The following is a 26,472-nucleotide window of genomic DNA, read 5'->3' on the forward strand; positions in this document are numbered from 1 at the left end:
CCAAAACAAAAAAAGCATGAGAGAACAGTTCAAGGAGAGCAACTGACTAGCTGAAACTTGTCTGGCATATAAGGAGCCCATTTTCAGGGACCTTGGGTAGCCAGTAGAAAGAAAAGAAGTCCTGTGCCTGAAGTTCTTGTGGCTGAAGCACAGACAGATGAGATGAGGAATTATGTGGAAGGCAAAATTTTTAGAGAAAACAGAGAAGCAGAGTCAGCAGCTGTAACTAGCCAGGGCAGAGTGTTGGCCTGATACGTGGCCCAGTTTCCTTTGACACCAGTGTTAGATTATGCAGTGTCTGTAGTGGGGAGGAACTCATCAGGTTTGCTTTGATACGTGAATTGATACTTACTTAATGATGTGTTATCTCTCTTAATCCTGTTGCTTCAGGAATGTTTTTATGTGAGATTTTTGAATGTATTAATTTCTTTATATTTTTATATTCATCATATATTTTGAATGAGATTTTTGTCATGCTGGGATGGAGGTAATAGGAAGTTTTGACAGGTAAGGGCAGTAAGACAAAGCTAGAAGAAGGAAATGAGCAGGGGAGCTGGGTGGAATACTGTTGAAGGTTGAACAAAGAAATTCAGGGAAGAAGATACAGTACAGCACAGCCCTGAGTAGCATGGGGGTAATGTGTGCATCTCTGAAATGAGAAAAGAGAAGGCTCTAGTATCTGCCACAAATAGTGGGGGAAAAAATTTCTTATCTGCCACTAGAGAGACTGGGAAAAAGAAATCCTGAATAAGAAAAAGAAATTTTGGAATTCACAACTGTTTAAGGCATTGAGGAAAAAAAAAAAGAAATCTTGTGTAGGCTGAAAAGGAAAGGAAAGCCTTAAGGAAAACATGAAGCTTGCTCTTGTAAGATTATTTTAGGAATTCTTTCTGTGTAGAGGAACCCCAACACACCACGCCATGTTATCTTACACTACTACTTGAATGGCAACAGGCAAAGTGAACCTTTATTTTGTCAAAATCCAGCTCTGTGGACAAAGTCAATACAGTTATCCATTAGAGGTTTCAGTACCCGCTGTGAAGTATGTTTCAAGTCAGATGTTTTCTCTTTGGTCACTAGAACACATTTACCTTCTTCATAAAATCTGAATATGCTAATTGTGAACCTAGAAAAATCCTGTACATCGATACAGGATTGGGTACATGTAGAGACCGAAGTGTTGTGGTTGTCCTTGTTGTAAGTTATTACTACATACAGTGTGCCAGTGAATACTAACCTCATAAATGTGTTTGCTTATGGTTTTCATATTAAACAAGCAGAGAGATAGTGAACATACATATTGTTTTTAACAGTTTTGAAAGAATCCAGCTTAATGTGCAAACCCCAGTAGACATGTTAAGAAAGTGTTTGTTATTAGTGATCAAATTTTTACTATTTTATTTCTGGAAGAAAAATGGAAAAACAAAGATAAATTGGTGCATTGCTGATGACTACTTATCCATCTGGAACTTTGTGGTATTTACTTAGCAAAGATTTTCATTCTCACTCACAGGATGAAAGAGCTGGAGCTATCACACAAAGCACTTCTTGTGATGATCGATCAATTAAATGTGAAGTTGCGCCAGGTTGAAAATGCAAATGTGCGTGTTAAAGGGAAACTGAGACACATTCAGGAGGACCTGATCAACTTGGTGAGGAAGATATTGTTTCAAATAACCTAGCTTAGCTTCTCTTTGGGGTAATAATTTGTAAGTCAATCTCATCTCCAGTTACTTCTCGGTTTTTAAGCAATAAATCATCTCAGCCTTTCTTTTTCTACAACCAGAGAAATCAGAAGAACTTTTTGGTCTTTCTGGCCCCACTTGCTATTTCTCTAATGTTTTTGACAGCACTGCCATTATTCTTCTCATTCAGACCTTTGATCTTTGAGATATATGCTCCCACTTCCTTCTTTCTCCCCAGAACCCACTCAGTGTACTCCTCGTCTCTAGGTCAGACTTTATCTTTCTATTCCCATAATAAAGCATTTTTTTTTTTATTCCCTACCATATGCAATACAACAGCACAACACAGCTACCACAGCCTGCTTTCTGCATAAAATGCAGCTGCTCAGCCCATCATCTGAGCCTTCAATTGCTCACGCATTTTCAAGGTGGGCCCCACCTGCTTTTGCACCCACTTTAAGCTTCCTGCTTAGCTTGTGTCCTCTTCCAGCTTTCCCAGATCGCTTTGGGTCTTACCTTCTTTCCAGTGATGCACTGTCATGTGGGCCACCTCTCTGCAGAGCCCTGCTGGTGCAAGCTCTCCACTGCAGTGCCCCTCACTGGAGAAAGCTGATCTGCTTCCTCATTCATTGCCAAGAACATCCCACTGCTGATCGCATGCCCTCTGTTCTGAAATTGTCAGCTCTGCAATGGAAAGCCTTCAGTTCTCAAAGTGCTAGTACTTCTTCACATAAACTTCTTGTATCGGGAAGGTCAGCTGTTGGTTGATAACACATACAACAGTTATTTTTACCTAGTTTCCACAGCTCATTGGGTGGATCCCTGAAAATGGAGAAGGAATGAGAGGTTTTTTGGGAGAATCTACAGTGAAACACAATGTCTTTTGATTTTGTTTATAAGATAGATACACTTTTATTTTCTCAAGATTTTAGGACGAAGTTGAATACACTGGCAGGACTCTTGTATCGTGTGGCAAGACTCCTAAGAATGAACAATAGTCTGCTTTTTAATTAATAGTGAAATCTATTTTTCAAGACTCGGGAAGCTTAGACATACATATATTCCCATCAACAGTTAACTAAATAAAGTATTATCTCACACCTACGTGACATTGCATAACATTTCACCCTATTGTTCCTTCATGTCCTATCCTTGCCAGTGAACTCTTCAGACAGGATAGTACTGAAGATTGAAAAGACTGACCTAATGAAGTCCCTGAAGAAATATAGTAATGTCTTAGTGTCTTCAGTCTTGCTTCAAAGTTGCCACAATGGCCCTATGATACTGGGTGGCTCTTACTGTTCTCAAAACAAGGGCAGCATGAATATCATGAAAGCCTCCTCACATCTTTCACTGACACCTTCCACCTCTGTATATCACTATGTTCAAACACACTCTGGTACAAATGAAAATACTAAAGTCTTTTTCAAACTGATTCAAAACGCATCTGTTCCTTTCTCCTTTTCTGGGGGTTCATAAAAGGAGCTGACAGATGACAGGTATGGTGAAGGGCAAAGGTCTCTGGAAAGCATATGTTCTGTTTTCTCTAATAGAACCACAGCTTCTCTAACTGTAACATCCCAGTGCTACACCACTGTCAGTGTTAAGGATCTCTTGCTGTATAGTTCACAGCTGGGTGTACGAATTCCAGTTCAAAAGTTTCTTCTGATTTAATATGTACTGTAGAACATGTAAAAGAAAGTGTTTATAAACTTCCTGTATTTTATGTAGTGGTAGACATGGGTGAGTTTGTGTTTTGTTTGTTTCTTACTGAGGTGTTTTGTTTGTTTCTTATTGAGATGTTTCAGTGATGGCTGAAATGACAAGACAGTAGGTCAGTTTTGCTCTAGATGAAGGATTTTATTGGCTTTAAAAAATTTCTACTTACGTCATTCCTGAGTTTTCAGAAAACAGGAATGATCTTCAGAAAACAGGGCAGAATTGTTGCCAAACTAATACAAATAATAGGGGAATAAGAGATTTAGAATCAAGATGTTAACCATACAACTCACTGAAACTACAGGTCGAAACCCAAGAAAAGTCAGAGAAGAAGCAAAAGGAAAAATTACGTTGGCTTCAGGAGCAGCTGAAGACAAAAGATGATGAAATAAAAAAACAGTCAGAGTATTTTGAGCACTACAAACAAAGGCAGAGACAACAGACAGCAGTGCTGAGAGAAAGGGAATGTTGCCTTCGGAGTGAGGTATCTAGTCTGGAAAAGCAAGTCCTAGATCTTAGTGCCCGTGTTGCTCTTTTGACATCCGAGTTAGAAGGGGGAATGGTGCAGTATCTCCAGCAGAAGCTAGAATCAGCATTCAGTGGGACTCAGGGCTATAACCACTCTGATGTGGAAATAATGGAATTGAAAACTTGCATTGAAAATGTGGAACATAACATGAAAAGCCACCTTGAGGCATTGCAGCAAAATCTGGAGTTCTTAAGGGAAAAAGAGGGCAACAGAAGAGAACAGGCAGACCTTCTGACTGAACTCCAGTGCTCTCAGGACACTGAAGACTTTCTGAGAAGAAAATTAGAAGAATCTTGCCGTCATGTGTATAGTCTGAAATTATCCGAAATCAAACTGCAGGAAAAAATGGAAGAACTTTTAGATGAAAATAGAGCTTTAAGAGATCAAGGTATGATGAAGTTGAAAAAGAAAGAAAAGGACTCACGACTTACAAGAACGAAGAATACAGACAGCAGTGTTGACCTGGTAAGTAAAAATAAGGCAGAATAGAATTAGTTTTCCTCTTTATATCATCCGGGATTACAACTGTCATTAGATGTGCAATTGAGATGCAAGTGTGAGGCTTTTTCCTGCCTGCATTTTTTTCCTTTATGTCTGTTTCTGTATTAGTATTTCAGTGTCTAATTCACACCCAGTGGAATCAGTAGTTGGAGCTTCATTTCACCAGTGCTTTTATTAGGTGCACATTGAGGGAACTTCACAAATCTTGTTTCCTTAACTTTTCAAGTGATGTGCCCAAGGCAAAAGGTCTCAGTTGGCACTAGGAGTAGATCCCTGAAGAAATTCTGAGAGCTTTATCTTGTGGACACCATTCAGTGGAGGAGCACATGTATGGTTGGATGAGTTTTCACATGTTATTCATGCCCAAATTCTGAAGAAAAAATCACAGCTGACAATAAATCTTGTCTGTGAGGTTTTCTGGATAGTGGTAAACAAGGGAAGATGGATACAGTATTCATGACTGGGATTTGAGATGCTCAGTGGTTTGCAGCTCTGTAGCATTGTGATATGCCCTGAAGACACTGAATAGACCTGTTTGCTTCAAGCACTTAGCTCCAGAATTGCATGGGAAAACTCTGCATATGCTGTAATACGGCATTCAGCATCTGCCAATTCATTTTGCTGACAAAGGACAATTCTTTTCACAGAGGACTCAAACAAAGTTTTATTCTTTATGCACTGAGGTGGAGGGTATTTTTATTCTGAGGATTTGTTAAATAAAGCAAAATCAGCTAAGCCTCACACTCAGCCACTCCATTCAGATTGTGACCTGATATCCGAAGAACTCTCTTGATTTTAACACCAGTTAACTAAGAGATCATGGGCATGAAAAAAACCCAGTTACTCCAGGAGGCTGGCTGTGTCTGAGGGAGGAAGAGTGGTAAGATCATCCTACAGTAACCAGCAGAACATGGATGACCTTCGTGGAGAGCTCAGCAGCTGTGCCTCACCACGTGTCTCCATAGCTGCCCTGCGGTGGCAGAAAGACTGACTGCTGTTGCTTACTTTTATACTTACCTGAACATTTGCTACTGTTACTTTAACTGGAGAGTTTGCTTTTTCTTGGGAATAAAAAACAAGGTTTGAAAATATTTTAAGATATTCCTAGAGGGACTTGCGCTTAGTTGTAAATAGGTACAACAAGCAAGTGCACCCTGAGGGGGCTGCACAACTAAAATAGTAGGAGTGAGGGCTTTCAGAGCCAGGGAAGAAGTAGTGGAGAATTACTAGTGGTTTGAGAAAATTGAGAAAAGGAGAAAATATTGAGTTATTGGGAGGAGTGAAAGCGAGATATCAACTGACTAATTGCCTAAGACGCAAGAAACAGGATCAAATCTCTTTCATTTTATGCTGTACCCTCATAAAGGTTATTTTTTCCTCTACACAAAGTTTTCTAACTGTTTCTTTTCTAAGTATTAATTTACAGCTTTGTTGCCATAGGAGGTCATACTGAGTCTCAATTACCCAGTCTTTGGTATAGATGAACAAGCCATAGTTTGTGTTAAATCTGTTTACTTTGGTCTGCTGCACAGTAGGTTGCATTCCTTAGATGCTGTGTATACCAAATCTTGTGCCTTCTGCATTTCTGGTTTTCTTTTCCTCCTCTTTTGGTACTGCTATTAACTCACTTGGATTTTTCTAGTAGAAAATGCCTTGAGATAGCCGGGAAAAAACTTCACTATGATAAAAGGAGGAGGGAGACATCTGGTGTTATACTGTAAAACTGAAGATGGCTTTTTCCCCTTATCTTGTGGTTTACTAGCACCTATTAAAATAGACTTTCCTAATCTTAATCACCTTGTAGTATTCAAGTCTAAATAGTTACAAGATAAAATCTATTTGATCTCATCATTCTCCATCAACAACTATAGAAATGAGGAATTGTATGCAAAACAAGAAAGATTTTCATGCTGATACTTTTCTGGAAAGCTGCCTGTGTATAATTTTTCAGTGAAAGATTGAATGGGATCGTTTGCCTACTTCACGGGAAAATAGTATTTCCTGAAGACAGGCTTATCAGGCTCCTGTGAAATACGCATGGTATGAGATTCCTCAGTAAATACCATGTTATTCAAATGCCAAGCACATCAATTATTCTTCAAAACTAGCCTTAGTCGTTACTGCATCTTCATGCAATAATATCAGATCCAATTAGGTGTTTTGTTCTGGTACTGTAGAAGTGAACTGCATCTCAGGGGTTACATCATGCAAATCTTGTTAGAAATCTGAATTTCCAAACTCAGTATCAGGATCATGTCTGCAATATTCCAATTTCAGCCTATGCCTGTATCAAAAATGCATGAAAAAGCAGATGGGTCAATGTGGCTGTGTCTTGACTTATCAGACAGTTTCCAGATGTGAACATTAGGGGTTAGTTGAAGGTGTTGGTAAAGGAAAAGTGTGAAACACCTAGCCATGCACCTTTCTACAGCTTTCACACGACAGCTGAGGTCTTGAATTCACAGAATTATGTTCCCGGTATACAAGTATCGTATCCTTTACATTATTTTCTGTATTTTCTGTTTTGAGAGAACCCACATATCAATAAAGAAAAGATACCTGGGAAGAAATAAAGGCAAACCAGCAGGAATGGAATGAGTGTTACAAGTAATTAATGTTAGCTTCAATATAAATGAGAAAATGAAGGAAGAAATCTTGGAAGTGGTATGGTTTCCACTTAAATCCTGCCTCCCAGTCAAGATCTCAGAATAGAGCACTGTAATGTGAAAGCTGACTTGGGTTGAAATCAAAATTATTTTCACTGGTGATCCTGTGGGACATCAAGTAGCTTTCTCTGACTCATTATAGACTGAAGACTTTGAAGTCATTGCCTTTCCCATCCATATGTAATTTTAAAGCTGCAGCTCAGCCGAAAGTGACCAAATTTTTCTTCTGGCATTTGGTGCAGAGCAGTTCAGGAAGACAAAAGTGAATGTGTTGGCTTGTTTTCTGTGCTGTAGCTGTTTTGGCTACCACCTTAATTATGTGTTTTGTTGAGAAAATCAAGCCTGAGTCTTCTGTTCGCTGAAAATGAGCACAGTGCGTCTGAAATGTGATCTGCTGTATATCAAGCAATAAGGGTATCTGCTTTGCACCAAAAATTGTCACAATTTCCAAATTCAATCAGGGAGACAAGATAAACGTCAAGAACAGAATACAAAATTTGCAATTAAATTATCAGTGGAAAAGAAAATTTTATTAGGAACAATTATTCTCCTTTGGGTTCTTTTAACCTAGGAACTGTTGCCTGTGTAGCTGGGTACTGAACTATCAGTCTCATCCCCAACTTGATTGGACTGTCTTTTTTTCTTTTTTCATGAGCTTATAATTTAGTCTTTGTTCAGATGTTATTCCATTGTTATTCCATCTGTGATCTGACATATACATGCTTATTACTCAGATTTTCTTACTTAGCTCTTTGTAAAGTATGACAGAAACAGTGGGAAGTTTAAAACCATAACATTTACTAGATAATGTTGGGATGAGAAAATTATATGAAATAATAGCAATTATAATGAAATAACGGATCTTTGAATGCAAAATAGTGAAGGAAGTTTAGGTTCCTGTTTTTCATATCACAAACACTGTATATTTATAATCTGTTTTTTTCTTTTCCTCTTCCTTTTCCCATTAAGAATGGAGATCTAACCCAGGATGACATTCAAAATCTGAAATGGGGAGCAGGCTTGGATTCACTCAGAAGCAGATCTACTCAGACTCCAGTTGTGCTGCTACATGCGGAAGAGTCTGGTATGAAAACAAACCAGAATTTTTACTTTCATTCCTGTGCAATGAAAGCAAAGATTATTTCATTCATGTGGTGAGCATGACTTAAAAGGTATAAGACCTTCTAAAAATCTAATCTGGAAACTGTATCTTGGGAAGGTGAACCATCTGCCAGTATGATAGTAGCATTTAGATATGAGCTTTCTCAAGAAGTCCTAGAACTTTCAAGAAGCTATAGAGATAAGAAAGTAGGGGATACTTCCCATATCCTGGCTGAAATACAGTGTTTAGGAATGCTATGCAGCAGTCAGATTTGCTTTTCAGACCAAACAACATGAAAGTTCTGATGTTGGCAAATTTTATCATATAAAGTTCCAACTTCAAGTTTAATATTTATGTTTTCTTCTGAGGTTTTTTTATTGCTTAATGTTGTGCTCTGAATCATTGGTGTAATATACCTCTGGTAGAGGTGGCAGTTTTGATCATACTCTCACTAAAATATTTTTCTGTTCAAAACGTCATTTGGGTTTGATTTTTATGTAACTGTCTGGGAATGGCATTACACCTGTCCAGTGTTTTACCATAACAGAAGCACCAGGATGCAGCTATGATGGGCTAAAACAGATAGAGAGGCTACCGGAAGAACTTCTACACAATTCCAGTGCCTTTGAGAAAGCTGCTGGTCTAGCTGAGGTTGAGCAGGTGAGGAGAAAAGTTACGTCTATGTTTGCTATCTTTGTGCACAATGAGTCTGTGAATTTTGAGATAAAATGAAGAGTTGGCATATCTATATGAATATAAAAACAGCTTTACATCATAGGTACTAAAGATGTCATTCAAGATGAATGCAGGTGTGTACCAAAAAAATTATTTACTTGTACCTTATTTGTATTATTACGCTCATTACATACTTTTAAATAATTTGAAAACTCTTTATCTAGAAGTTTTCTCATCTGTCTGTAATCAAGTATTTAATGGATGAAGTGAAAAATAAATTATGATTAGCAACATAGAATGATATATCCTACTTATATTTTTTTAGTTTGAAATTCCTCTTTTGCTATTATCAGGTCATCCTTGGAACAAAGAGGGCTCTAGAAAATAATTTGTCTTTGTCCAAATGTACTCCAAGTTATTGTGCAGCAAGACTGCTTCTCCCTAGCTCTGAAAAGTTAACTGATGGTGAGACAAGTAAGGAAACAAAAGATGAAGAAAACTTCTTCCTCTTGAAGGAACAAGCTATAAATCTACCAGCAGATACATTCCCTATTTCTGTGGTTGAAACTTTGATGAAGAAGAAGCTCCAACTTACCTTGCTAGAACCTGAAAGCTACCACATACCAGCTGTCAGCACTGTGAAGAAAGTGAGGAGTTGTTTGGATTTCTGTGAGGCAAATACCAGTCTTTGCTCTGATGGCCTCTGTCTTGTTGCAGAAGGAGGATTTTCTGACAAAGCTTCTGCGCTTCTTTGTGGAAAGATGCCTTGTACTGTGACTGAAATCTTCACATTGTCTCTAGAAAAATACAATGGAGAAAAACACTGGGAAAACAAGCAAATTCTGTCAAAAAACATAGGTGAAAATAAATGTCTGGATAAAGATGTCGATGATGGAAAGTATGACCAAAAAGTCTTTAGAGGCAGAGTTAAAGGAGAAGAAATACAGAATGAGAAATCCCAACCACAGCAGGTGACCTGTGTTCCTGAGGAAAGTTATAAAGTTTTAAATAAAACTGATTTGATCAGGTCTGGGAAGCAAGGAATTAAAGCCAAAGACAGCCTAAGTAGCTCACAGGATGTCCAACATTTATCTGTTGGTTTTAAAGACTTCAAGAAGCATTTTGAAAGGAGCCTTAAACTAATGGAGGAACAAGGAAATCTCTCAGAAATTTGCATTTCTGATGTGAATAGGGTATGTAATAGAGAAGATGTGATCGAAATGGAGGAGGAAGGAGAGCAACCTCAGAAACCAACTCACCAAACAAACCCTTCCAGCAATATTGGCCTGAAAGAAAAAGAAGACCAGACCCTGAAACTATGTAAACCAAACAAGAATTTCTCATGTCAAAAAATAGCTGCTGAAAACATGCAATATACATACTCTCAAAAATATTTTTGGTCAGAGGAAGAGAGGCACCTGTTAAACATGTTGTCTCCTATGCGGGAGAGGGCTGTGTGCTTAAACAAACTGTTCCTGCCAGGGAGCAGTTTTTATGAGTGTTTCTGTCACCTGTCACTGCTGGAAGCTAGTAATGAATGTAACATGAAAATATATGCACTGGAGAAGGTGGTGGCTGTGTGTTCTCAGAGGATATTTCTACTGATGCAAGAGAATGAAAATTACTCAAAAAGAGTCTGTATATTACAAAAGGAGAATGAGAGATATGCTCAGATGATGCATGCACTTGAGGAGGAGATGGATGCGTATTTTCAGTACATGTTAGCCATAGATGAAGTTAACATTGTTTCATTCCAAAATCTACTTAATGAGAAAGAAGTTGCGGGTGGATGTTATAACTTATCAGAAGAAAACGCTATAAGCCCAGGAGCATTTTGTATTGAAACCTTCTCTAAGAACCTCTCATGTGTTGAAAAGAAAAATAGGAATTCTGAAAAAGACTCAAATAAACTTCCCAGGAGTGTTTTATCTACGGATGGAAGGAAAATGAGATATTTCCAGCTGCTCTCTGACCTGAAAGAAGAAAGAAGCCGATGCTTCAAAGAAATAGGTAAATTATTACAAGACAAGGAGAAGTACGTAGCTAAATATAATGAATTAATCCAAGAGAGAGAGGGAATTTTACAAAGAATATCTCTTTCAGAAGGTGAAAAAGAAACTTTATTGGGATGTTTGGCAGAGGTAAAGTGTGAACGAGACAAATACAGGACCTTGGTTTCAGAACTTCAAGAGTACAAAAGCAACTGTTATCAAACTGTTTCTGATTTACGGGAGGAAAACTGTGTGCTGAAAAGAGAAATAGACAGAATCAAGAAAGAAACTTCAGAACAGCTTGATGAATTTCAGAAAGCAAATGCAAACTTTATTTTAGAAAATAAGAAATTGAAAGAATTCATATCATGTTTGGGTTTCACCTATGAAGAGCTGAGAAAAGATAAAAGTTCGGGAACAAAAGAAAAGATAATAAAACTAAAAGAAGAAAGTCAACAACATGGTCTTAAGCCAAAGAAAGTTGAAACAGCATGTAGTGTAACTCAGACTGAAGAAGGAGTTCTGGTTGTAGACCCATCGATCTATTATCCCAGAAAAGAGGTAGGTAATAACAATGAGGAATATTATCAAGCAGGATCTTCTAAAGGGGAACATATAAATGTAATTTGGAGGACAAATCTAAATTAATTTTGTAATCTAGAAAATGTTTTAACCTCTCATGTGCTGGAGATCTGAGGTGCTAAGTTTAGCTGTGAAATAGAATGCAAAATACCAGGTTTTTTTCTGCATCTTCTGCTCAAGATTTTTAAACTGATACAGCAAGCTACAAAGTTAAGAATAATACTTTAAAGATTGCATTGTTCAGGCATTTTAAAAATTATTTATCTTACTGCAAAAGTAAAAGCTTCTGGTAGAGCAAAATAATTTCCACAAACTTCTGTTATAATGGTGAAATATTCAGGGTTGAAGAACAATCATGTCCTATTGGAAAGCATGCACATGTTCACTTACTAGCTTTTATTTTGATAGGGTCTATTTTTTTTACTGGTTTGATTTTAATGAAACATATGCCTAAAGACAGGAACTTTACTTATAGTGGATTTCTTGTCTATGTTTTCCCTTTAGAGTAATGAATCTTACACCACAATGAATTTCTATGAAGATTACTGTGTTCCTGTAAAAACCGAATTCAGTTGAGAACAATCAACAGGGAAATACTCATTTTTAATATCTTGATTTTATACAAATATTTTTAGTAATTCAGAAAGAAACCATATATAGTTCTGTAAAAATCTGTGTGCCATTTCTTATGGGTGAGAGGAGTCACGTCTTTGTGTTGTGTATCTAGGACAGCATGTTTGAAAGCTACAATATGATGAAAGAGCAAGTTGAAAAGGCAAAAGAGGATCTAAAAATACAGCAAAAGGAATTAGAAAAATCAAAAAAAGAGGTAATCTCCTACTCTGGTGTAAGCCTGAGGAACAAATCTGTTTTCTTTCTTGTTTTCTTACATGGCTGTTCTGTCTGCCAGGATTTAACAGGGATGACTCTGATTTGCAGAACCAAAAATGTACCACTTTGATCTTTCAGTTAAGTGATGAATTGCACAATTGTTTGTGGTTGGCCAGAACTTCAAGTGAAGCTGCATTCCTCCAGCACTCTTTGACAGAAGCTTAATAAAGACGCACAGAACAAACCATCTGCTGTGGTCATCTCTGGGCGGGCTGCTTCCCTCCCCCTCACTGGGAATAAGGAGCAGTAGAAGCCAGTAGAAGCACTGAAGATTATGGGAAACCTGAATTCAAAGCAGTATTTGAATGAGAAGCAAAATGATGTAAAATCTGACACTGACAAGGGGTCTCACTATCCCCAGTGATGGTACAAAGCATGCACACTGCCCCTTCTCTCAACCTCTTTGTAGTAAACATGAAGTCCAACACCAGCTATATGGAGACTTGCTTGGATGGCTAGTTCTGTGCCTGTGTAAAGTAAATCTGCAGTTTTAATACCAACCAAGGAAGCTTTCAGTGTTGTGCATTTACGAATGCATTAGCTTTCACATTCCTGGTTTTTATTGAACCATCTCCACTCTGTGCTTATCTAAGCAGAATGTATTGCTTTTGTGACAAGTGTATATTTATGGGGCTGTTTCATGCAGTAATAGGCACTGCTCAGACTCCCTGTGGAAAAAGCACTGGCAGTAGCAAGTGTGTTGAATATGTAAAAGAGCAGTAGGCTTAAAGATGGTGGGTGTACAAAATGGTTGTCCTTTGACAGATGCTTTATAACACTTTCCCAGGTGAAGCAATTAGAATGAAAGGGTGGATTTGGATGATGGATGGTTAGGTAAGGACTTGTGACCTTGTAATTCGAACATGAAGGGATCATTTGATTTTTACTTATTTTAAAAAAAATCTGGTTAACGTGGGTCCTTCTAATCTTTTTGTGTTTCAAGGAAGTTGTGTGTTACATCTTCCTCAGTTTACTTCAAAGAATACAAAGCCTTTGCTTTCAGAAGGGAGAAGAAATTATCTACCATGTAAAGGAAAGAGCTTGCTATCAGGCAACCAGATGATCTACTGAGTGGTTTGTTTGGTAGTTTTGTTGGGGTTTTTTGGTTTTGGTTTTGTTTGTTTCCCCCCCAACCCAAACTACAGATAATGGGTAAAGTGGAGAAAATGCATTCTAGGAAAAATGTAAAGGTGAACATATGGAAGGTTGTAGAGGGGTTTTTTCCTCCTTTGCATTTTTCATTTTTGACATTTCGCAGGAAGATTCCCTTCCTCCCCCAGCTGATAAATATTACTTTCCATTTGCTCTGAGTGCTTTCAAAGATGCAATCTCTGAAAGTGTGAGTGTGTCACCATTGCTTTTAATTTGTTTTAGGTTTATTCAAAATACTCCAGGTACCTTCAAATTCAGAAATCAATTTCAAAAATAATCTATTTTTCTGCATAGCTCTAGTTAGATAGGTTTCTACAGCACTTACTTTAAGAGCCTTACTTATTTTTTGTAATAAGATTGTAGTGTATTGTGTAATCCTGTTTATTTTAATCAATTTACAATAATTTAAAACTTGTGATATAGAGATCAGACCTAAGTCCAGTCACAAGCTATTACTGAAAAATGATACCACTGCTACTTATACTCAGTACTTTTGCTTTTTTATTCTTCCCATTAGGCTCAAAGGTGGTACAGAGAACTTGGCTTTGCTGAAACAAGATATGAAGAAATCAAAACTCGTTTGACACAGACTCGTTCAGAACTAGACCATCTTAAAAAGGAATCTGGGGACAAAATGCTTGGAAAACAGCACTGCAAATTAATGGTATGTATGTAAACAGAATGGAGAAAAGCATATTCCTTGGGAGGGAGTGTCTTGGATACAGAGACATCCTTTATTGCTATTGGCAATAGATTTGAAGCAAGTATAGAGCACCTAGAGCCACTGGAGCTATAAACCTAAAAATGAGCAGATATTATGCAAGGTAGGCCATCTGTCTACAGGATAGTCCAAAGTCTGAGCCGTGCTTGGGCATTATAGACACCTCTATTTATTTGTAAAAGGATTCTTGTCCTGCTCTCTTTAGCCAGAGTTATTTTCTGAGGCATGGACTTTCAGGTGGTCTTAATGAAAGGTGCTGGAGGAGTCTCCAGTGTTTCCAGAATTCAGCCTTTCTGCATTCTTACCCCAATTACTAAATATGGACAGGCAAAATGAAGCTGTGATGCTAGGCACTTTGTAGAGCAATTTCCACTGCCAGTGAGTAGGTGGTGTGGATTAAAGGGGAGTCAAAGTCTGTAACTGTCGCATGCAGCCCAAGTGTGTCTCACAGGGGAGAGAAAGGCTCATTGGAATGTATCTATACCACAGAAACTCTGGTTTTGCTGTAAATGAAAGCTTTTTGAATTTTCAGATGCTTCAGTGTCTTAATAAAGTTTTTATCACCAAATGGGGTGTTTTATGGAAAGATATTTAATTATTGAATATTCTCCTGGAAGCAGCTGCTATAAAAACTTTTCAGCTAGACATGAAATCACTTCTGTCCTCCCTAGCAGGAAAACTGCGAGGCAGAAACATGCAGCTTTCATCAGCTGGAAAAGCAATTTTGTAGCAACCTAAAATATTTGCAAATTCGGTTTGAACAGGTTAGATAGATATGGCTTTGGAAGAAAATAAAAGCAAAATCTGGAAAATGTAAAGATTCTGGGCTCAGTTCAGTTACCTAAATGTCACTGTTTATCTCATTTAAATGCCTTAGGGCATCCTTACTGAGGGTGTAGTTGGCCACCTGCAAATCCTATGCAGTTATTTCATATAGCTTTGTACACCCTAAGTGGCACTATGTGATGATGTTTAGACAAGTGAATGCTGAATTGAAATGCTAATTGAAAATGAAGTACAGATTTTTCACATCATTATGATGTACTGGCATGTAACATCTTAGAACAATGAAATCTATTTCAAGTAAGAAGAACCAGTTCCCAAATTGTTTGAAAATGCACAGATGTGTATAATGGAGTTTTGTTTAAGCAAACACTTCAGTTTTAGTGGGGTATTTTTGAGCAATAGAACTTTAGCCCTTTTGTTTGGAAACAGTCTGTGGCAATTATTGCTTATTTACTTGGTCACCGTAGTAAGATGTTAAGTATTCCAATGACCATGACCTACATTGGCATAAAATTCACCCTCCTTGACAGAATGTTTTTACACTGGAAAAAGCACAGGTCAGCCTTTCTTCTGAAACAACCGAAAACCCCAAACCCACAAAAAACCCCAAACGAACAAAAAACCCCCTCCACAAACCCACTTTTAAATCCCTCCAATAACTAAACTTTTATGTTGGTGTTTATTGATCATTAGTATATATTTATGCAATATTTTAATTTTGTTTGGTTTAGATCTGGCTTCTCAATATAATTTAATTTCTTGTTCTAGTGTTAATGTCAAATTGTTGAATACATGTGTCTCATTCCAGGGTCAAAATCACAGTGCATGTACATCACAGAACTGGGTGCATCCTTTGGTTACACTATTTGATGGCACAACTAATTACCTGAATGACACAAGTCTGCTATGTCCTAACCAAAGGATTTTATTGGCACAATTAAGCAAATAGCACAGATAGATAGAAAAGAGAGTAGATATATTTTAACGAAGATTGTAACTTTATTTCAGTAATGCTCTTTTAAAATAAACTCTTTAAGCTATCAATAGTGGGTTTGTGTGAAATTGTTAAAATATGACTGAAGTTTATTTAAAAAACAAAACAAAACAAAAAAAGGACTTCTTGGCACAATTATCTACTTTTCTAGCACCATTTTTCTTCCTGAGGGCAATTTTGTAGACTGGTGATACTCTTATTTTCAGTTAGTTGCCATATCACCCAAAAGTGCTTTTCATCCCACAAAGCTATTAAACTCTGATACAGTAAGTCACCATAATTTAGGCTTTCTCCTGTTCTAAACTTTATTATCTGGAAGATCTCTGTCTGTGATGTTTGACTGATATGAGTAACTGAAGATGTGAGCACTCTAGACCTAGAACCAAGGTCTTTGAGAGCTGATGTGTTTTGAGCATGTCTTTTAGGATTTTGTACATATCTTATGTTCTACAGCCTCTCATGCCCAAGGATCCTGTTTCTCAGCAGAGACTCCAAAAGGCTGTCATGATATTTTTCATTGCAAGTAAAAGAGACCTGAGATAATATATTACATGATTGTTGCTAGGAGTCTTTGTCTCACTGGTGTTGCTAACAGAGGAAACACTTAAGATTATTTTGGAAAATTTTCTGGGATGTTGGGGTGGCCTTCTGAGCTATGGTGCTTTGGTAGAAGTTAGGAGAATTATGTGGGTGAGCAGGAAGGGTGCAGGGTACTGTTTACAGCTTTGAAACAGAATAGAAGAATTTTGCATGAAATACAGTAAATAAGGTGCCAGGCTTCCCCAGTGAACTCCCAAATCCTGTCACAGCCTGTAGCCAAAAACTCATATTCCTTCTAATTTTCTCATTGAGTTTTCAGATAAACACAGTAGAGAAAAGAAGAGGAAGATTATTTTTATTTTTAATGTTTAGGCACCAACTTCAAAGACTAAAGATCTTGCCAGGTTTTACAAGAATGCAGCGTGTTAAATGCTATGTTTTGGGTTTAGTTATCCTTTGGTTATTTCCTAGTCCCAGCTGCTGGGACCTTGACCCTTCTGGAGCTTGACTACACAACCTGTGGTTACTGTTAACTGGAACATCTGACAAAGTGATCATAAATTAACCTTTCATGCCTTATTTGTGCTTTAAAACTACAGACCAGCGAGCAGGTCAGCAAAACGCAAAAGGAAAGAGCAAACTTCTCTCTGTTTTTAGCCTTTAAGCAATATTTTTAGTTCCCTACTTCTTTTTCCATTAAGATCTTCAGTTCAGGAATGTTTCCCTTTTTTTTTTTTTTTTTTTAATTTAACATACTTTTGTGTGGGAAAGAAGATGATGAGGATAATACTATGTCTTAGACTTGTCCTCAGGCTTTTGTCACTGCAACCCTTTTCTGATCAATCTTCGTGTCCAACATTTGCTATTGTTCTTTTAACACAAGAGGGAGCCAAAAAGTTTGGTACAAAGCATGCATGACTTGCTCGAATCTGTGCATAGAGGGCTTGCTTCATTAGGAAGAACAGTAGGAAACTGTCATATTCCTGGTTTTAGCTGTGCTGTAATAATGTGTTGTAACATGGTCTATCACTTTATTGTGTGGTTTTCTAAGAGATGGTGCCTGCAGTATTTTGTAGTCACCCCAAGTGTTGAAGTTGGAAAGGCTGTCAGAAAGAGAGGGAAAATTTCGCTGTGGTGTTATACGTCACAGCTGACTTTTACATCGTCTTTTGATTGTGTCAGTGTTAGTGGCATGGTTTAAGCCCAAGCAGCAACTAAGTACCACACAGTTGCTCTCTCACCCCCCCACTCCCAGTGGGATAGGGAGGAAAATCAGGAAAAAGGGTAAAAAACCCATGGGTTGAGGTAAGAACAGTTAAATTATTAAAATAAAGTAAAATGTAATAATAACAACAACAACAGGAAATAAAGAGAGACAGAGAGAGAAAGGAATAACACCCTCAAAAAAACCCCAAACCAACAGTGATGCACAAATTGCTTACCACCCACTGACTGATACCCAGCCCAACCTGAGCAGCGATCGGTCCCTTCCAGCCAGCTCCCCCCCAGTTTATACATTGGGCATGACGTGCTGTGGTATGGAATATCCCTTTGGCTGGTTCGGGTCAGGTGCCCTGTCTCTGCTCCCTCACAGCTTCTTGTGCCCCTCCTCACTGGCAGAGCATGAGACTGAAAAGTCCTTGATCAGGGTAAGCACTGCTTAGCAACAGCTAAAACATTAGTGTGTTATCAGCATTGTTCTCAGACTGAAGCAAAACACAGCACTGCACCAGCTACTAGAAAGAAAATTAACCATCTTCCTGCCTGTTTTCTCAGGTTACACGGTTTTACTGCAGTATATCATAGGTTTGACTAGAAATTTTGGCTTTAATCTCTTGAAATGCTTAATCTTTTAGACTTGTTTAAAATGTTACCAGAAATCTAGAGCAGCTGTGTGTTTCAACTCAATATTTTTTTAATATAAATTAAATTCACAATAGCATATATATTTTTCACAATACTTTCATCACCCTCAGATTTTCCTCATTCTTAATCTATTGTTTAATCTGACAGTGTCACTTCTAGGTGACTTTGTGATGCTGACCATCAATCTAAAGCTCTCACTAATCCTTTCAATCCAAATGCATGAAATTGAAAAAAAAATTGGACAGTGAGAGATTCCTTCCACTATTACTACATTTTATCTTTTCTTTTGAAGTGTTTTTGAAATTTATACTTAAAATCTGATAAGTTTTATTAATGATCTTCCAGAAGAAAAACATAACCAAAAGACTGGAATTTGCTTTCTGAGGTAAATATATGTAGAAAAAAAAGGGGCTTACTATACAGCAGTTGTAGTAGAAGACTGGGGACTTCTGAGCTCTCTCCTTACTCACTGTGTGACCGTAGGTTGGTCACTTAATATGTCTGTGCCTCAGTTTTCCCAGATATGAAATGATTATGATACAATTCTTACCTTGAAAGAATATGTGAAATCCCAGTCCTACACCTGCTCTCACAGGGGTCCAAGAACTCCTTGCTTATAAACAATTTTAAGATTAGTGCAAGATATTAGTGCTAATATCTTTACAAAGGCTTGAAGTTATGTTTTATATCAGACTATTTTTTTTCATGTACAAAGTAGGTACTTATATTGATTGAGTAGTTTTCTGCTCTAAAACATGGTTGAGGATATTTTCCTTGTTTTATACATCTAATCTGAAAATCTGTGCATTCACTCTCTAGCCTGTGCACACTGTAAAAGATGTCCAGGAAATAGAAGAGAATAAAATAGTCAACAAGAGATTACAGCAGCAAATTCTGACCTTGAAAGCCCAGCTCAGGGACCAGGCTGCATTAGAAAATCAGTGTCATGACTTGCAGAATGAAGTGGAACTCCTTCAGGCTCAGCTATGTGAAAAGGTACCTTAAATCTGTTTTCTGTGTGCTTAAGTGGATGGATAAATATGAGCTTAGCCTTTAGATTCTACCTCTTTCCTCTCTAAGGAGAGAACCAAAATAGTCTTTCCTGGGAATGAGTCTGAGGATAATTAAATGGTTTCCAGGCATACGAAAGTACCCCTGACTTCAGAGAAATAAGGAGAAGATGTAAACTGCCTGGGTGGTCAATGTTATGGAAAGATGATAGACTATAAAAAGTTGCTGCCAGTTTCTGCTATAATCCCCATAGTGTAATGCAAGTGAAGTGGTGCTGAAATTCTTTACAGACCCACCTCCTTGGCTTAAATTGTCAGGATTTTTAACATTCCCAACTCTCTTATTGCACTATATCAGATTAGGAAACACAATGAGCTAGTGATAGGGTTTTGATAAAGCTTTTTCTAACTTTTTTTGATGCAGCTGCTAGGATTACACGTTAAGAGTTTTATTAACATATTTAGAGTTAGGTGTGTGGTTTGTATTTTTATTAATTTACTTTGTTATTCTGGTGAGAACTCACATATATGCACAAGTATACTTACATAAGCAGTTTTCACACTTGTGCATTATATTTCACCTGGCAAACCAGAGCAGGTACAAACATTAACGTTTGCTAAGCTGCTGCCTTACTGTGTGACAGCCAAGTTACTGCTGCAGTGTGTATACAAATACTGAACTCAGGTGGAAAATCCTGCTAGGGCTTTTTTTCCTTAGATTTTGTTTCCTATTTCTTTGGAAACTAGTTTTCAAAAAGGGATGGTGGTTACAATGTGAGCCAAACTGGAATTGCCCATCATACTCTGAAACAAATAGTAAATGGCATTTTCTCAATAGTATTCTTCATACTTGAAGAATCTTCATACAATGTGTAGAACATGCTTCTCCCCGCTCTTTCCTCTGAAATAGAAGAAATTATTTTCTTCTCTTGACCGGGTGCAAGTTTCCATTGTAAATCCACCTGTACTACAGTTTTGTTGGGTTTGGATTTGTTTTGGTTTTATTTTTTTTTTCTTAGCCTTGTCATATGCTGTGATTTGCTTTAAACCAGCCCTGTACAGAGGGTTAGTGGCTTTTCTCAGACATTGATACCTTTTAGCAGAATCGTGGTGGTAAAATGAAGTTTTTTTTAGTAGTGGCTGGTGTTTGTAGTGATGGATGGTGCGTATCAGATGGTAAGTAAAAGGTGAGATGTTCTATCCATATAACTGGGCAACTCCTAATTGCTCTATTGCATCAACAAAATGTTTTGCTCCATGCCTCATCAAGAATTAAATTTCACCAGTGCAGGGACCTACTGCTAGCTTTCTTCCTCCCCCAGTGCTATTGCAAGGTACAGACATGTTTCCCCTGTCCTATCTACTCTGTTTCTTCCCAAGCCCACAGTTTATTAGCTGAGGACCATGCAACGTCTTTCAGCATAATTGAACTTTCATAAGGGGAGTCTTTTTCTGATGCATGTAATATATTTACTGTAGGCTTTATAGAAATACAAATTGTCAAGCAAAATTAATGCAAACAAATTTGTACTTTTTTGCCTAATAGTAATAATGCCAAATAATGCATAATAGAAATTAATTTTACCTGGTGGGATATTGTATTTTTTTCTGCATAATCAGAAAGCAGGTTTTCCATGAATAATAAACATTTTAATCATAAAATACAGACTAGGTCATCTGGCTTATGTCCTAATAGAGGCCATGCATTGATTGTGTCAGCATAGGAGGTTGTTGATGTTCACTTTTCAGAGTCTGCCGTGGAATATGAATGAAGAAAATCCCTCCTTGTTTCTCTCGTTCTACAGTGTAATATATATTAAAGAAGGAAAATTTTCCCCGGAAGTGGTTTTTAGAAGATTCACAGAGTAAATAGGATCATGAGTGCATAATGAAGAATACCACATCTTTAATGTGATGCTGTTTTGATGAAATAACCCCACTGATGTAGGGCTCCATCTAAAAACATCCAAAAGCCTGTTAGTAATACATAAGACCAACATTAATGCTAGTAGGGCAGTGCTTGTGTCCCAGGACCTATCTGTGTACAACCAACTCCTTACACTGCTTCACCTTGTTTGTGATGCAGGGTCACACGAAAATGCAAAGTGTAGTCCTCAGAAGTTGGGACTAAAACAAACATCAAAAAACTGATACAGTGTTTTAAAGTTACTATTGAATGAGTTAATGCAGGATGTTTTTCAACCTTTCAGGAAAAAGAACTTCAGAAGAGAAAATCTGAAATTAAGTTGACACTAGCTCCTCTGAAGGTACTGTATTTTCCCGAAAGCAGATGCAAGACCTACATCGTGGTGTATCCCTCTGCTTACAGGCTTCTGTGCATGCAGCTGCCCTCTGCAGCTGTCCCTGGTTTAGCTGTTTGATGTTGGTCTTTAGGCTTTAGGCAAGAGCTTGCTGACATTTTTGCCTTGGATACCCTTCAGCCTATAAAAAGGGGGCCTTGCACATGGAAAGGAAATGTTTCTTTCCAGTTTATTGTGTGCATGTATTGCAAGGTGAAGAGGCATCTAATGGCTTAGAAACATAGGAATGCAGTCTCTATCTTTAGGTCAAAATATGTGAAATTGCAGATCAGACCCAAAATGTAATCTTGTAGTCAAAACAGGGAGTGAAATCAGTGTATATGTGTTCATGCCACCTAGGCTAAGCTGGCTTGCCTCACCCAAAAGTGCCAGGAAAGGAATAGCTTCATCACAAGGATGCATGGCGAATTTCACAGGCGAGGAATTATTAACCCTGCATTTGATGAAGAGGTGAAAAACTTGGTGCATGACATGGCCCTGGCAGAGTACGCAGTTGCTTTTACACCAGTGTGTGTTCAAGAGGTAAGTGTTTGTACTTCCTTGGAGGATCCTCTCATTTCCACTATTTTACGAAGTTAGTGATTGTATTTTAAGTATTTAGTGAGGCTCGGTGTGTAATTATAAAACATGCTTATATTAAGTGCTAAAGTGTTGCTTCAGACAAGTCAGTGGAATTGGCTGCTTTGCTTCTGTTTAGGTCAGGATTTAAATCTTCTGGAGTTCATCACAAAGTATGTCAGTGCTCCATGCAAAACCACTTTCCTGATATTTTGATAAGGTATCCTAGTGGATAATGCAGCACATATTCAATTTCATTTTAAATATCAATAATTTTGCACTTTCTTCCTGCACAATGTATTGCCTCAGATTTCTGAAGAAATCAGAAAAAAAAAAAAAAAGGCCTACAGTGGATCACTTTAAAATTTAAGTCAGCTTAGTGAACATTCATATTCAAAAGGGAGTTGGTTGCTTGCTTTTTGCTGGGAAGGTGAAAGTGGTTCCAGTGGGATTCACTCTGCTTCACACCTGGTTCTGTACAAAATTATCATTAAAACCTTGCGTGCTAGAAATATACTTCATATTTTTGGAGTAGCACCTACTTGAAGACATTCTTAAGGACAGAAATCTGAATCTGGCAACCTGCAGAAACAGGAATTCCACTGCGGCACTTCAGTAAGCTTCCAACAAGCCTCCCACCCTCCCTTTAATTTTCTTTCTCATTATTTTAAACAAAGCCTGTAAAAATACCCAAACAATATTTGGTAACGTTTGTCTCAAGATACTCAAGTAGAATCTTGCTAGTTAAAAGGGGGAAAAAAGTATTTTGTGCTACACATTTGTATTGGGAAAGTGGCTGCCTACCACAGCACGACACAGAACATAGGTTTGTACTATGCTTTGTACTTCAGCTAACAAAAAGCACTGCAATGACTATATAAAAATAATTTATTTTTTAATGACACTGGCATCTATTTTTCATCAGCAGAAGATGCTCAGAATGGATATATAGTATAGTAAATCCACAGGATTATTTTTCTGATTATTTTACATTTTTACACACAGAGTGCTATTGTGTATCACTGAAGCGGCTTATTCTTCTAGTATTAGTAAGTGTTGCAAGCTATCACTCAGTCGTACTTGTTTCTATGGCAAGAATTAATTTAATTACATTTTAAGGAAAAGGTAGATTGATTCCTGGTTGCGGGATGGGACAGGATTCTGTGTCTGGCCGTGTCTGAGTATGTCAGTCTGGGCCCACCGCTGTTTCACCCAGGCTCACACTGAGAATGAATGTTTTATGTGACAGTAGTTAGTAACTCATATGTCAGAAGGGAGATAATACTTCATTGCTTCCAGGCATTTCCTCAGACACTGCTGTGATAAATGAGTATTAGTATATAGCTTCCCAAGACAATAAATATCAAAATACCACATACACTCACACTATCTCTCTTATCAAAAAATATAGTAACTCCAACAGGAGAGAATTAGCTTGAATATGTATTCTGATGGCCAGCGAGTTAATCTGCAAAGTAATAGCCCCACATTCAATTCCCTGCTTCAATAAATATTTGGTTATTCATACTAAGTGGAGCACAAACCCCGTCCCATAGCATCCAGCACTGCAGTGGTCAGAGGTCTCACTCAGGCTCAGGCACTCTGGGGTTCAAGCCTGGTTTTTCTGATCATGCAGAGACCAGACTGGCTCTTGCTGGGCACCTTGACACTGAGCTTTAGACCATTCTGGTCTGTGATAAGTAATTCCATGTGTAACAGGGGAATACTTTCCTGCCAAAGCAAATCTGTACGTTCCCATGAAAAAAATAGGTTTCTATGGATCAGTTCTCCAATGGAAAACATTTCAGTGAGAAAATGTCCAAGTGTCACTACTCATAATTTAATAAAAAAGGGTTACAGTCAAAAAGAAGAGAGACTACTTCTTGTTCTTGTGATATGTTCATTTGGTTTTAAAAATCCTGTACTGAATTCTGTAGACATATGTTAAACTGAACTGACTTTTCATCTTTGAGGATTCATTTTTTGTGTTTCAACTCTATTCTCACTGGAATTCACATCTAATATTCCAGAGCTATGCCCAGCTTTTGCTTACATAAAACTCCTTTGAAAGCTCATTCCTTCCTCCCCCTCAGTTTTTCACTTCTAAATCATTCCTAACATTTGAACACATCTAGAGAAAACCTGGTGGATTGATGCTGTGGAGATGAGGATTTTTTCTTTCTTAAATTAAAGATTTGAAATTGGCTTTGTTCATTTCTGGACTCAATGACAAATGGAAGCCTGTCACCCATTGGCAGCAGACCTGCCTGCTTTGGGTAACTGATGAATTTCAACTGAAAGTTTGCAGTGATGCATAAAGCTCTGATCCAGAGCCCTTTGAAGGTAAAAGGGACTCTGCATTCAATTCAGTGCCTGGCCTATTGTAGCTCAGTAAAAAACTTTGTGTCTGGTTCTCAGAGGAAAATAAGTTTTAAAATTCTTTCAAGAATCCATCCCCTCCAAGAACCCCCACCCATGGATTTACATGTAGGGTGGATAGATGTGCCCCAGCTGTGTGCCAGGGAGCTCCAGCTTCAGTGGAGGGCTTTATGGGCATCAACAAGTTACTCATGCCTATAGACAAAAGTGAACTTCAGTTTTTGGCTTATTCAGGACACAACGGATGGCTGGTTATTCCCCTCTGTTTGCCAGAAGTATTTTCTTCCTAATACTTATCCCAGTTAAAATACTAAACCATGAATACAGTGTCATGCAAAACCAATCATCTTTGGAGCTTCTCTTCGGACTTCAGTTTCACTTTCCAAGACTGTTCTCAGACACAATAAATCACTGTTGTCCCAATAACTTTATTTTGCTGATTTGCAGTAACTCAAGACTCCAAATCAGTTCAGTTTAGGTGAACAGCAAACATTTTGAGTTCTGTCATTCATGGTTATTTTCACAGCCCATTGAATCATGTAGTATCTTATGATTTTGTTCCAGCAGGATACTCTTCTCTGAGGCCAGATATGCACTAGAGTAATATGCTCGGAAAAGAAAGTCAGTTTTCCCTCTCTTAATATTCTTTCCTAGTCCCTGTGAAGAGGACTAGATTTTAAATGACATTTCTTCACTATAAAACTGTACACCATGCAGCTCTTTATTTATAATTTAGTTTAATAACATAGTTTAGTGTAATTTAATTTAATTTTAGTTTGCTTTACTATAATAACCACACACAATTGCACAGAAGGGGTTTTATTTCAATTCTTCCTCATCCAAAAGAAATGCCTATGTCACTTTAGTGAAAGCAAAACTTGTGTGCAGGATGGTAAAGAAAAGATGGCTCTAAGTTTTGAAACAAAATAGTATTCCAGGGAGCCATAGGAACAACAGTTTATGTCTAATATGGCCCTGAAATTTTTGGAGGCATGAATAAGTTATATACGATATGAACTTGTGATATATTTTCCTTTAAAAGACCTAAACTGAGAAACCATTGGAGCCCCTAGTAGTGGAGCAATAATAAATTTGGGCAACTGAAATGATTAAAACCTTGTCTTACTTTGTGTTTGGAAAATGAAAAGCATTTGTCTGAAGAGGACACAACCCAGGGGCAATGGCTGCCTCCAGCAGGTTCTCATGGCACTCAGCACAGTGCCACAGCTGAGATTAACATGCCCAATGTCAGACACAGAATATGTGGCCATTTTTAGCCCTTTGTCATGTCCCATTTTAATCATCTTCTTTTAAATGCTGCTTTCTTTCTTGGAAGGGCCTTGGCCTCATCTTTTTTCCTTGCTGTTGTAGAATTAATTCATGAACATTATTTACACTTATTGTTTTTCTGTCTTTCCCAGTGGAAAGGACACAGGACAGCATTCATCAAATGATGTTAGACAGTCATGTTCACTAAAGACAGTCATGTTCACTAACAAAAAGGACAGTGACTGGGCTTTGCAACAGCTGCTTTACTTGGACTGGTAACAGTGGGAAACAAGAGAAGATGCTCCAGATAACTAGTAGGAAATCCAAAAGAGTAGGCTCCAAGTGTTTAAGGCCAGGTGGGACGGGGCTTTGAGCAACCTGATCTAATGGAAGGTGTCCCTGCCTGTGGCAGGGGAGTTGGAACTAGGTGCTTTAAGGTCCCTTCCAACCCAAACCATTCTATGATGATTCTGTGATGATTCTATGATTTATATTTTCTTTCCATAGTGGGTCTGAAACCATTGTTGCTATTTGC

General features: G+C 37.9%; 1 protein-coding gene across 13 annotated transcripts in view; it reads left to right on the forward strand.

Annotated features, from left to right (window-relative positions):
* The window catches only part of C7H4orf50 (chromosome 7 C4orf50 homolog), an 83,176-nt gene that overhangs the window by 4,503 nt on the left and 52,201 nt on the right, over window positions 1–26,472 (forward strand). For 6 of the 13 annotated variants that reach the window (XM_030491390.1, XM_030491387.1, XM_030491384.1 and 3 more), the window contains exons 3-12: window positions 1,514–1,652; window positions 3,709–4,398; window positions 8,070–8,184; window positions 8,750–8,862; window positions 9,231–11,429; window positions 12,178–12,279; window positions 14,011–14,157; window positions 19,220–19,396; window positions 21,621–21,677; window positions 22,071–22,253. In XM_030491390.1, the coding sequence (XP_030347250.1) occupies window positions 1,515–1,652; window positions 3,709–4,398; window positions 8,070–8,184; window positions 8,750–8,862; window positions 9,231–11,429; window positions 12,178–12,279; window positions 14,011–14,157; window positions 19,220–19,396; window positions 21,621–21,677; window positions 22,071–22,253 (3,921 nt within the window). In that variant the 5' untranslated portion in view covers window position 1,514. Of the gene's footprint in view, window positions 1–1,493; window positions 1,653–3,708; window positions 4,399–8,069; window positions 8,185–8,749; window positions 8,863–9,230; window positions 11,430–12,177; window positions 12,280–14,010; window positions 14,158–19,219; window positions 19,397–21,620; window positions 21,678–22,070; window positions 22,254–26,472 lie in introns of all 13 variants that reach the window. The other 7 variants (XM_030491395.1, XM_030491397.1, XM_030491389.1 and 4 more) reach the window with 6 other exon arrangements.

This window comes from Strigops habroptila, chromosome 7, assembly GCF_004027225.2.
Source record: "Strigops habroptila isolate Jane chromosome 7, bStrHab1.2.pri, whole genome shotgun sequence".
Lineage (NCBI taxonomy): Eukaryota > Metazoa > Chordata > Aves > Psittaciformes > Psittacidae > Strigops > Strigops habroptila.